At 46.0% G+C, this 12,409-nt stretch overlaps 1 protein-coding gene across 2 annotated transcripts in view; it reads left to right on the top strand.

Moving 5' to 3' along the window:
• Positions 1–6,119, top strand: part of B4GALT1 (beta-1,4-galactosyltransferase 1) — a 48,338-nt gene extending 42,219 nt beyond the window's left edge. For both annotated transcript variants that reach the window (XM_090274269.1, XM_090274267.1), the window contains exons 4-6: positions 749–871; positions 2,702–2,806; positions 3,237–6,119. In XM_090274269.1, coding sequence (XP_090130395.1) covers positions 749–871; positions 2,702–2,806; positions 3,237–3,369 — 361 coding nt within the window. In that variant the 3' untranslated portion in view covers positions 3,370–6,119. The remainder of the gene's footprint in view (positions 1–748; positions 872–2,701; positions 2,807–3,236) is intronic.
• Positions 6,120–12,409: the final 6,290 nt, after the last annotated feature.

Below are 12,409 nucleotides of genomic sequence, written 5' to 3'. Positions count from 1 at the left end.
CCCACAGAAGGCCTTTGCCTAGCCCCTGGGCATATCCTGATTCTTAACATTTCTCATGGGTGCTTCCTCTGTAGCCCTCAGGGGGCCACGATTCATAACCATGGAAACACTGAAACACAAAACAGCTTAGATGGTTGAGAACCCAGATGCTCTGCTACTTGAACACATGTCCAAATAGACTCACCATTGCACATTTACTAAGTCAGGATATAGTAGAAATTTCCAAAAAAAAGTTTTTTAGAAAATTTTCAGAAATGCTATCTTTCAGTCAGTGTTAAAGCCAGTAGACCTGTGGAAGAATGAAAGCTGGACAGGTAGATGGGTGGGCGCGTGACAGAGGGGGCACAGGGAGACTCTGAAACAATCCCAGATTCCAGGACCTCCTGGATGAGGATTTCCCACGCAGGAGCAGAACATGTGGGAAGCAGATTACTGACTGGTGCAGAAGAACTGGTCTTATGCTCTTGTAATTGACTAGTTTTCTAGATCACCATAAAAGTGGCACAGTATCCTTAGGAGATCCTACTTTTTTGATATCTGTGTCTTCTCTAAAATTATCTGTGTCCACTATAAAAATGAAACAAAGAAAACCATATAAATCTCCAATTAAAATATTCCAGAGAATAAAAATAACTTTAGAAGTGTTTATGTTTTGAGCAAGCTTTATTTTGAGAAAGTTAAAATGTATTAATTACTGGTCCTGTGTGTGTGTGTGTGTGTTTGTGTGTGTGTGTTTTTTCTTCCCCAGCTTACCGTATGTTCAGTTTTTTGGAGGTGTGTCTGCTCTAAGTAAACAACAATTTCTCACCATCAATGGATTTCCTAATAATTATTGGGGCTGGGGAGGTGAAGATGACGACATTTTTAACAGGTAATGGTCACAACTTAGATTTCCTTCTTTCTTGTCTTCTTTCACTTCTAGTTTGTGGATCAGTGGTTGGTTATTCTGCAAGGCTTGACTCTCAGGAGGGATGCAGTCCCCTCTCAGCCCAGGTTCTTATGTGTGCCCTGCGGTAGATGTGCTGAAGACGTCTTTATGAAAATTAGGTTCTGTGATTTTTTGCATTAGTCTTGGAAAATATAAAATGAGAACCAAGTGAAGGGATGAGCCTCCTTTGATTGATACCACATGCCATTTAGTGCCGAAGCAGTAAACATGTGTCCTTTGTAAAAATTCAGCATCTCATTGTGGTCCTTTTTGAGTGTGAAACAAGTTATTTGGCCAGGATCTCAGATTCTTCACAGAATCTTTGTACTATTTGTTTTGGACTATTTTAACGTAAACGAAAGAGGACAAGAGTCATGTGATGAAACTGTGTACCCGCTGGCCGTAACAACCATTCTTTCATGGCCAACCCACCCCATCCACACCCTGGGACTCCTTGGAAGCTGGTAAACCTTTATCATGTAGGTCCTCATTACAGATGGTATAAAACTATCTGTCAGCATTTGAAACCACATTCTGCCCATTTCTCCCTGGCATTGGAGGCTTCAACCCTGCCAGCGCAGGTAAAAGCGCCAGTGCCTCTGGGAGCCAGTGTGAACTTGCCTCGGAGTGTGATGTCAGAATATACCTGAGTGCCTTCCTGAATTGGAGCATAGGAATTTGATCAGTTAACAGGTGTGTCTCAGAGTAGCACCCAAGTCATTCAGGTTAACTTTATGGGGAGAACTTGGCATAGACCCAAGTCTTTAAATATTGGCCTTGAAGAAAACTAGAGTTTTTGAGTATGAAGACTGGTTACCAAGCATGTACTTACTGAGGGTCTGCTGCAGACAGAGCTCTGTGCCAGGTAGGTCCAGTGGGGAGGACACTGAAGAAATGGACCGAGTCCAGACAGAAACAGACTCGCTTCCGCAGCACCACACCTGGGCCAACCCTGGACTCCCGTGGTGGTATACAGGGCTGAAGGGACGGCATGGACCTGAGTGGTCGCAGAGGTTGAGGGACGAGAAGGAAGAGAGGTTTGTGGAGCAGCTTTCTTGAAAAGAAAAAGGATTTAGCTCTCAGTATACACCTACTCACTGTGTGCCAGACACTAGACAGCACTGGGGGTGCAAAGCCAGAACCCTCCAGTCATCCAGGAGCAGTCAGTCTTGCCTCTTAACTTTTCTATTCCTGCTGTCAAGGCTTTGGTTTTGCTCCTCATTTCTTTCCCCCAGACCTGTGCAGAGCTTTCCACCTTGGTCTGGCTGCCTCTAGTCTTATTCCCTACTCTCCATTCTTCCACTGCTTATCAGAGAGAGGTCTCTTTGGGCAAAAACCTTCAGGAAACACTGTGTATTACGTTCCTTTCTAACACTGGCACTGTTTGCTGGGATGCTCAAAGTGATCTGGCCCTGCTCAGGGTTGCTCAGGTAGTTGGCTGCTTCTCCGTCTGTGCCCCACAACCCCACCCCCCTTCTTCACCTCCATCCTGCCACTGACGGCCCCACGTTCTAAGCATCCACACTGTCAGTTCCATGAGGGCAGACACCCCCAGAGCCTGGCACCAAATAGTCACCAAGACAAGCCAGGGAACCAGTGGTTAGAAGGTCATGGGGAAGAGTGTGAGTTTTAACCAATGGGACGCTGGGCTGGGGTGTGGGCAGTGAGAACAGTGAGCAGGCTGGTAGACGGGGCAACAGTCGTGCAGCTGGGGCTATCCGACCCCAGCCTGATGGCAGCTCTATAATGATTGTGTCCCTTTACTCCTCGCAGGTTAGTTTTTAAAGGTATGTCTATATCCCGTCCAAATGCTGTGGTTGGTAAGTGTCGGATGATTCACCACTCAAGAGACAAGAAAAATGAACCCAATCCTCGGAGGTGTGTTCCATGTTCATTTATATTCCTTCCTCCCACTTTAGGATGGGACAGGCTGCAGAAATGAGGCTCTGGGGAGGGCTTAGTCCAAGGTGGGGGAGGCAATGAAGTACAAACGTTTATAGTATTCCTTCACTTATTATGGATATTACGTTCCAGACCACCACCACCCCCTGCGCGCGAAGTATGAACTTTACATTTATTCTACACTCTTAAACCTATGTAACTTTAACAATATGCGTATACAGTACCGTAAAATCCCGTGATATTGCGAAAAATCTGCGATAAATAATTAAATATAATATTTTTAAAATCCCGCGATACAGTGAGGCCGCAATAAGTGAACCGTGATATAGAGAGGGACTACTGTAATGCTTTTTTCCTAAAGATTTTTATTTTGACACCAACCGCTTGCTCTTTTTTTACCTTATAGGTTTGACCTAATTGCACACACGAAGGAGACAATGCTCTCTGATGGTTTGAACACGCTGACCTACAAGGTGTTGGATGTAGAGAGATACCCATTATATACCAAAATCACAGTGGACGTCGGGACACCGAGCTAGCATTTTGCTACACTGATGAGAGACCTAAAAATGGCCAGGGACCTCTGCTGTGTCTCTGCCAATGTGCTGGGCTGGTCCCTCTCCTTCTTACCAATCAGAAAGATTGGCTCCCATCGCTCATTCACATGCCTTTCCAGATGACCAGGAGGAGCCGGATATTTTGCCCCCAACTTGGCTCAGCATGTGACTTCTTGGCTCTGCAGGGGTTTGTAAGTGTAGAAACTGTCAGCCTTTGGGAGTTCTCAGCATGTTCACAGTGTCACACCCCAAAGAATCAGAGCTGTATACAGCCCCAAATTTGGTGACTGTGGGACTTGTTTTCAGTCATAAATTGCTCATTTGTTGTGAACTAGGTAAGAATTTTGCTTTAAATCATTTATTATTATTACTTTATGAAAAATTGGAGAGTGCTGCTCAAATTGGGTTGGTGTGATATGCTTTGGTTGTCATACTTCAACAGGAAAAACAGTTACAACCATTCTCATTTTACTCCACCTTTTTTTTAGTGGTATACAACTATTACAATCACTGTGTGTATGTCTTTTCTTAGCAAAGGAGTTTTAAAACTTGAGCCTCAGAGCTTTTGCCCTGGTAACGTGTGAATTCCAAGGCAACTTTAGCCATCAGAGCAAAAAAGCCTTGGGTGTTCTCACCTTCTGTGGCCTTTCTGCAGATTGCCTGATTTTTGAATGTAAAACTTTTTTAAAATAGCAATTTGCAGTTTGTAGGATTTTAAAGGCCAAATTGAATTCTGATGAATGATCTAGCTTGATTTTTGTGTTGATCCAGCTGTTTAGTGATAAGTCGTGGCAATTTACTTTTCTGAGTATGCTATGTAAACTTGAATTACCTATGTATTTTTATTGTGGTGTTTTAAATGTGAGGAGGGGACTGAGCATTCTTTTTAGGGGGAAAAAATCTGTATGCTGTAGTGGCCATGAGTGGGCCTCTGATTTCCCTGGCAGACCGGGTTTTGTGAAGAGCAAAATGACCTTTGGGCCCTTTGAGGAGGGCAAGGCCACCCAGCACCTCTGCAGGAAGGCAGAAGCCTTGGCCTTCCAGACAGAGCTCCCCGCCTCCTTACCTTCCTCAGGTGGGCAGGGTGGAGGGAACCTCCACCACCTCCTTGGACTGACCCCCGCAAGACCTAGGCTGTGGGCTTGTAAATGACAGCAGTCAGGTCTGTTTACTGCCCTTAGCCCGGGGAGGTGGAGAGAACCTCAGTTCTGGCCTGGTGGAGTCCAGGGGCTGCCTGCTTGGGAGATTCTGTCCCACACTGCCCGTCCCACTTTACAGGACCGGTTCTCCTTCTTCCTCCCCCTTCTGCCCTCCCCCTTTTTGTTTCTTTGTTTCTTGCCTGTGGCACTCAGGGTCAAACAGACTATTCATTCTCCAGCATGAACGTGCCTTTTAATTAGAAACGTAGAAAGAAATTCAGCTGAACTTACCCACACTCTCCCACGACCGACCGCTCTTGGTGCCTAAAGCCTCCTTTTCCCCCTTGGGTTTTTAGTGGGTACCCCCACTCCCTGGAGGCTGACCCACAGAGCTGTCTTCTCAAAACCCACCTCTACTGGGAGAGGCTTAGCCTGCCTGGGGCAAGTTGCATGAGGCAGTTTCCACCACTGGGTGCCCTTGCTGGGTCCATTCTGGGCTAAAGGCATGAGACTCAGCTGTTTAACCCAGGGTTGACCTTGCAGCTGGTGGCAGCCAGGACCCCCACCACTGACCTGGATACCAGCCCTCAGTGTGGAGGCCAAGTTTGTGCCCAGCCCCAGTTTTACCTGTGCCTTTACTGCTTTGAGCACTCAGATGCTACCTTGGTTTTTTCCAGAAGCCTTTGTATTGATTAAAATATATTTACCCCTGCAGAAGCATTTGGGCTATGCAAAGAGTATTCCTTCTGTCAGTCCCCATTTCTTAATAGTAATGTTAATAAAACTCAGAATAACTGCACTGAGAAGTTTTGGGAAGTGCAAAGAATGAAGGCCTCTCTTTCTGACCCCAGATCCTGACTTTTCCAAAGTGCCTTAAAAGAAAGGAGACAAATACCCTGGGAAGTAACTTCTTTGTTACTTTACTCTTTAAAAAAAATCAGACCTTTTTAAAATTTTTATTTTTTATTATATTTTCCTTCATGTTATATTGGAATATTCAAATACATGGTTCATTCTCAGAACCAAGGGAAATCCTACGTGGTCTGTTCCTCATTCACTGACCTTCTGGTGCTCTCATGGGGGCCACCTGGACCCAAGGTTAGGCCTGGATGCTTGCCTGGTTCATGGGATGCTCTAGGTCTTGTTTCCTCCCTGGGGAGTTCAGGACAGAGGGTTCAGGGAGCATTTCCTTTACCTGGAAGTTGTCACCATGAAGTTGTCATGTACTATGCCTTTGTTTCTGTCCTTCCCATTGCTGGTGACTCTGTAAAGTGGTTTTTGGAAAAAAATGAGAGGGCAGAGGTGGCTCAGGAGGGTAAAGGAAATGCCGGTGCTGGCTCTCAGCCAGGACAGGGTCTCTGCTGACCTCAGGGCTGGCCACGGGGCGTCCCGCACAGCCAGGGCAGCAGCTTTCTTGTCCTGGAGACCTTTGTGCTGTGTTTTTTTATTTCCTGTGTGTGCAAATGTATGTATTCTGCTTTGTAAAGTGGGGGGCAAGGGGGGGGTGTCTGAATTTGGTGTTCAAAAACAGAACTGTATTTTTGCTTTTAAAATCCAGTAATATAACGTGAATAAATGTCCCTATCTTTGTAACTGCAGGTGGTTTCTCTTCTGATTTAAAGGGTTTGGGCTCTCCCAGAGCTGGTGGGCAGTGATTGGGGCTGCCTGCTGGAGGATCTGAGGAATGCTGAGGTCTCCCTTTTGTGCCTCCCTGGTTCAGGGTGTCATGGCTGGGGCGTTGGGTAGCAGGAGGTATTGGTATCCACACACGCTACCCAGGAATCACAGCTGGAGTACACACACCTTCCTGGAATCAGCTGATAAGAAGAAAATTACGAGATGTTCTAAATTAAGTTACAGCAGCCTGAGAGTGAGAGTTTGTTAATGGCTGTGGGCCAACTAACAAAAGGCTTCTCACATTCCTGTTTGCCTGTTGGAATTTCAGCTTGATTTCCAGGTGGCTATATCTGCAGATTGTTTTAGCCAGGCACCATCGAACTCCAGGAGCCCCTGCTTGTTTGCATGTGGACTTTCTGGCCTGTTGCCCACAGCCACTCCAGTGGAACAGACACTTCTGTATTCAGACTCCGCCATCCCAGAGCTTGCCCTGCTTCACCTTCTCCCACCCCTTTCAGACTATCTCTTTCTTCCCGCTCCTCCCTACCTGATGTATAAAAATGCTTGCGGAACTCCGGGATGATGGACATACTGTCTTTTCTCTCCAGCCCTGCTGCTGAGGGTTTAGACTGTGTGCTCCAAGACCAGTCTTCTGGTTAGCATTTTTGTCTCAATGAAACCTTATCTTAAAAAAAAAAAAAAAAAAAAGTCTTCAAGGGGGATGGGTGAAGGTGGAAGAGGGAATGGGGGGATAAATGGTAATGGAAAAAGTACAATAAAAAATAATTTTAAAAAATAAATACAAAAAAGAAAAGGAAAAAATGACTTCAGTTGTAGAAGTTAAAGATTTTTGGTTAACAGCCATTTCCCCATTTGAGCCTCGTTTTCAGAGACTTGAGGCTTAAAAGAGGCAAAATATCTAAAATAAGGACTAATTCTGCCTGGTGTGGCTCAGTGGATGAAGCACTAGCCTGTAAACCAAAAAGGTCGCCAGTTTGATTCCCAGTCAGGGCACTTGCCTGGATTGCAGGCCAGGTCCCCAGCTCTGGGCATGCGATAGGCAGCCGATGGATGTTTCTCTCCCTCTCTTTCTCCTTCCCTTCCTCTCTCTAAAAATAAATAAATAAAATTTTAAAAGAACAAAACAATGACACTTCACAGGTACTCACTACATAGTAGCTAGTGCCACTTCAAACTAGAATCTTCCGAGCACTTCTCTGGCCACATCTCTGCTATTTTCAACAAAGGTCAGAATAGTTCTGAGATAGTTGTCAGAACCACTTACACAAAATATTCACAGTGTCACTTAATCACCAAAATAAGGTTTCTTGTCAGCCCCAGGAAATTTTCACTAGAGGGTCTTAGTTGTGACCCAAGGATGTGAGACAGTTAACTGCCCAGCAGCAGCCTCTTACATGCTGCTTGCATTGAACTGGCGTCTGGAAGGAATGGGCCAGAGGAAACGAGTGTGCTGGAGAGGTCACCCCTGCTGTCCAGGCCCTGCCAGGGTGGAGCTGCGAAGGTGGGAGCAGTTGGGAAACAGAAGCAGGAAGGGCAGCCCCTAGTAGCCCCCCGTCCCAGGCCATCTGGCTGTCTCCACCCATCCCTGTGACTTCGATCCCCAGTCCTGAGCAGAGGTGACCTGGAGCTCAGATCTGACCTTCTAAAAGGAGACTCTGGTCCTTTGGACAAAGTGCTGCCTTACAGGGCTTTGCAAGCTGTCAAGTCTGGGTAAAGTAGAACACCTTTTTTTTCCCCGAAGATGTATATGTCCACATAGGTGCATATACACAAACATGGATAATATATCTGACATGTGCCTGTGAGAGGCCAGAATGTGGGGTTCAAGTCTTGCCTCTGCTTCCTGCTAGTTCTATGAACTTGAGCAGATTACTTAGCCGCTTTGTGCCTCAGTTTGTTCATCTGTACAATAGGGGTAGCAGTACCAATTTTGTAGTGTTGTTACAAAGAACAAGTGAGTTAATACAAAGCACTTAGACCATGCCTGGCTCATAATAAAAATTATATGTGTTGCAAATATTTGCTAGTTTTTTTTGTTTGTTTGTTTTTTGCACGTGGAGCACCTGCTAACAGTTATATACAGACTGCTCTGCACACATTACCAACACACATGCCATGTATAGTGGAGATGTTTATTTTTTTCTCTTCTAGGCCACATATCTGGGGCTTTACTATGTGGCAGTTGGGCAGGTGAGCCTCAGAGTAAGTGACCACTCCTCTTCTGCAGACACCCAGGACCTCACCAGTGGTCTTTCCCCACCTCTTCCCTATCTCACCTAAGCCAAGGTATTTGGAATGACTGCCTTGGGGAGGGAGGGGTCTTGAACCCCTCACCCCCATCCCATGGGCTCCAAGGGGCCAGGATAGGAAGAAGGTATGAGGAAGAGGTTCAAGGACAGGTTCCTGGGGTTGGCAATTTCTTCGGAAAGTGCTCTGTCTCAAGTCTCCCACTTCACATGGGACCCAGCCCAAGTATGCGCCAGGCAGAGCCCAGGAGTCATCAGTGTGGATCTGGCGGGCACCAGATCACCCTCTTCCCCATATAGTAGTAGCTCTTTTCCATGTGAGAATGTGACCTGGATGGCAAGTCAGTGACCCACAGATATCCTTTGGAGGCAGGACTGTGGTGCCCATGCAGATATGTGAGTGCAGCCTGGAAGCTGGGCGGGGTCGGGAGGAGGTCAAGGAAATGAGAAGATGGCCAAGTTTCCACCACACTCCTGGGCATCTATTCTCTTGTTTCTTCCAGGAGGTGGGAGGTCAGACATTCCTTGGAGCCAATTTCTTCTTAGAACTGGAACTTCTTACCCCATCAGAAAGGAAATGAGGTTTGTCTGACTGAGCCAGTCGTGCCAGACAAGCCTCATTTCCTCCTGGCAGAGTCCCCAGGCAGTGAATGTGACTGTTGGTTTTGTCTGGGCTCTGTGACCTGTACCCAGACTGTGAAGCAGAGGAACCTGCAGGGTATGCTTGTCCTGAGAGGTGACAGGGTCAATAGACTGAAACCAGAGGAACGTGGCATTACAAGGACATCTGCACTGGAGGAAGAAGTGTGCCAGGTCACGGCCTGGGAAGACAGCCAGGAAGAAGCCATACAGTGATCATTGCTTTGGCTCTCTCTTGCCTTTCCACCGGCTATGTGACTCTCTGGGCCAGTCAATTTCCCAATCTGAGCCTCAGTTTGCTCTTGCCTTTTTTATTTTACTTTATTGACTTCAGAAAGAAAGAGGGAGAGAAAGATAGAAACATGAGATTTTTGTTCCGCTTAGTTATACATTCATTGGTTGATTCCTTGTATGTGCCCTGACTGGGGATTGAACCTGCAACCTTGGAGTATTGGGACGTTGCTGTAGCCAACTGAGCTACCCAGCCCGGGCCAGGATATAGTTTCTGATGCCATCTCCCTCTTCTTTCTGAGCCCCCTCCAGGCACAGGGCAGAGTGCTCTCTCCTGCTCTCCCTTAGGTTTTCAAAACTCAGGCTTCCTGATCATCCCACAGGATCTGAGAGGGAAGCACAGGAATTGGGTGGGATGACTGAGTCTCTGCTCAGCTCCTGAAAGAAGGAGGTAGGATTAAAGTTGGGGTGGGAGCCAGCTTCATACCCAGGCTCCTTTCAGTTGGACCATCTTCCCTGTAAAAAAAAAAAAAAAAAAAAAAAAAGACTTGGAATAGCCTGACATTAAGAAGGCATGCTGTGGAAATGCACTTCAAAACCGCACAGAGATACCACTTCATACACATTAGGATGTCTATTAACCAAAGTGAATAAATAATGGCAACTGTTGCTAAGGATGTAGAAAAACTGGAACCCCTGCACACTGCTGGTGAGAATATAAAATGGTACAGCCCCCTGCAAAAGATGGTGTGGTGATTCCTCAACTAATTAAACATAGAACCACCATATGATCCAGCAATTCCACTTCTGCGTATACAGCCAAAAAAATGAAAGCAAGGACTTGAAAAGACATGTGTATACCCATGTTCATAGCAGCATTATTCACAATAGTCGAAAGGTGGAAGCGACCCAAGTGTCTGTTGACGAATAACTGAATAAACAAAATGTGGTATATACTTACAATGGAATATCATTCAGCCTTAAAAGGGAAGGACATTCTGACACCTGCAGCAACATGGATGAAACTTGAAGACACTACGCTAAGTGAAATAGGGCAGTTACAAAAGGACAAATAATTGTGTTGTATAATTCTACTTATGATGTGGTAGCTAAAGTAGTCAAACTCTGAGACAGAAAGCAGAAGGGAGTGTGGAGTAGAGGGAAGAATGGAGAGTTGGAGTTTAATGAGTGTGGAGTTTTAGTTGGAGAAGATAAAAGTTCTGGAGACGGATGGTGGTGATGGTTGTACAACAAAATGTACTAAATGTCAAAGAACTGTATACTTCAGAAATGGCTGAAGTTTTATGTGACATACATACCACAGACTGAATGTGTCCCCCAAAATTCATATGTTGAAACCTAATCCCCCATGTGATGGTATTTGGAGATGGGACCTTTGGGAGTGATTAGGTCATGGAGGCAGAACCCTCATGAAGGGGATTAGTGCCCTTATAAAAGTGCCCTGGCCTGCGTGGCTCCGTTGGTTGGAGTGTTGTCCTGTAAACCGAAAGGTTGTGGGTTCAATTCCTGGTCAGGGAACATACTTAGGTCATGTGTTTGATCCCCAGTCGGGGCGTAATCAATTGATGTTTCTCACATCAATGTTTCTGTCTCTCCCTTCCTCTCTCTAAAAAGTAATGAAAACAATGTCCTTTAGCGATGATTAAAAAAAAAAAAAGAACGTGACCCCCGAGAACGCCTTCATCCCTTCTGCCATGTAAAATATTAGAGAGAAGGGACGATCCATGGACCGCTTCTTCAGGTATCAAATATGCTGTCCTCTGATCTTGGACTTCCCAGCTCTCAGAACTGTGAGGAATAAATTTCTGTTGTCTATAAGCTATGCAGTCTATGGTACTTCTGTTACAGCAGCCTGAAAAGACTAAGATAGTATATTTAATCACAATTTAAGAAAAAGCAGGTTCCCTGTGGCCAAGCTTGATCTCATCCTACAATAGAGGTGGCTGAGTATGGTGGTGTGAGCCCAGCAGCATCCACCTAGAAATTTTGAGAATGAGATTGGCTGGCCGTGTGGGGCATGCCACCTGAGGACCCACAAATCATGGGCACACTGCTTGGTTGCTGAATCCAGCGTGGCACTCTTCCCCAGAGGACTGACTTTTCAGTTGCTGTCTTTTCCCAAACATTCTTCCCTAAGGAAGCTTGATGTGGCAAAGCTAGACATAGGTACAATTATCCCTTAGCAGAAGGTGGGGGGATTGGGTAGAGAGAGTGAGGCTTGAACTCAGGCAGTGTCTCAGGACTGGGGACAGAAAGTGCTTATTCCCAGAGTGCACACTGTTGGCAGAAACTGGGAGTTGAGCTGGAGGCTTTTTAAAGGAAGCGATGACAAGCTGGGGCCAGGATCTTGGTGATGGTTTGGTGTTGGTGTCGACATAGAAAGCCTGCGGTCTGGACTTGGAGGGCAGGAGGGACACTTTGGAAACATATCCCTATGACTTGGTGTTGGTGACAATGGGGGAACTTCTGCCCCCATGTTGCCATATTGGTATAGTCTTTCTGGGAGTGGGCTGTAGATAAATAAATCTTAAAAATGGATCTATCCCTTGACCTTAAAATTTAGCTCCTAGTAATTTATTCAAAAACAATCACATCTCTGCACCAAGATGTGTAGCAGTGTTTGCCCTATCGCTGCTCCTAACACTGAAAACTTAGAAACCACCATCAGTGGGGATGTGCTCAGTAAAATGAGGTGCATCCAAACAATCAAGTACTCTTATGACCATAGAGAATGAGGAAGTGGATCAATATTTATTGATTGGAAAGCGGTCTAAGGGAAATAGCAAACTACAGAATGTTACTTCCACATATGGCAGTGGAACTACATGAATAATTTAGTGCAGAAATTACTCTGTAATTGTTCATGGGAGCAGGTGCTCAGCAATAACATGAAGAGATGATTTCCCTTCTCTGCACACGCTTTGCAGCCAGGCCTCACGTTGCTCTGAGGTAAAGTAATGATGTTTGGTGTCTCGGGGGCTGCCGCAGGGCTGAAGCCTCAGGGAGAGACCCGCTGGGTTGTCCCCTAGAAGGATTGCATTCTGGGAAAGTGCCCAGGCTAGGAAAGGAGATGGGGCTTCCTCGCCCAGGGGAAATGGTGGAGGCCCG

Source organism: Furipterus horrens, unplaced genomic scaffold (genome assembly GCF_987537825.1).
Source record: "Furipterus horrens unplaced genomic scaffold, mFurHor1.1.pri manual_scaffold_4, whole genome shotgun sequence".
NCBI classification, from domain to species: domain Eukaryota; kingdom Metazoa; phylum Chordata; class Mammalia; order Chiroptera; family Furipteridae; genus Furipterus; species Furipterus horrens.
This window is presented reverse-complemented; position numbering and strand designations above follow the sequence as displayed.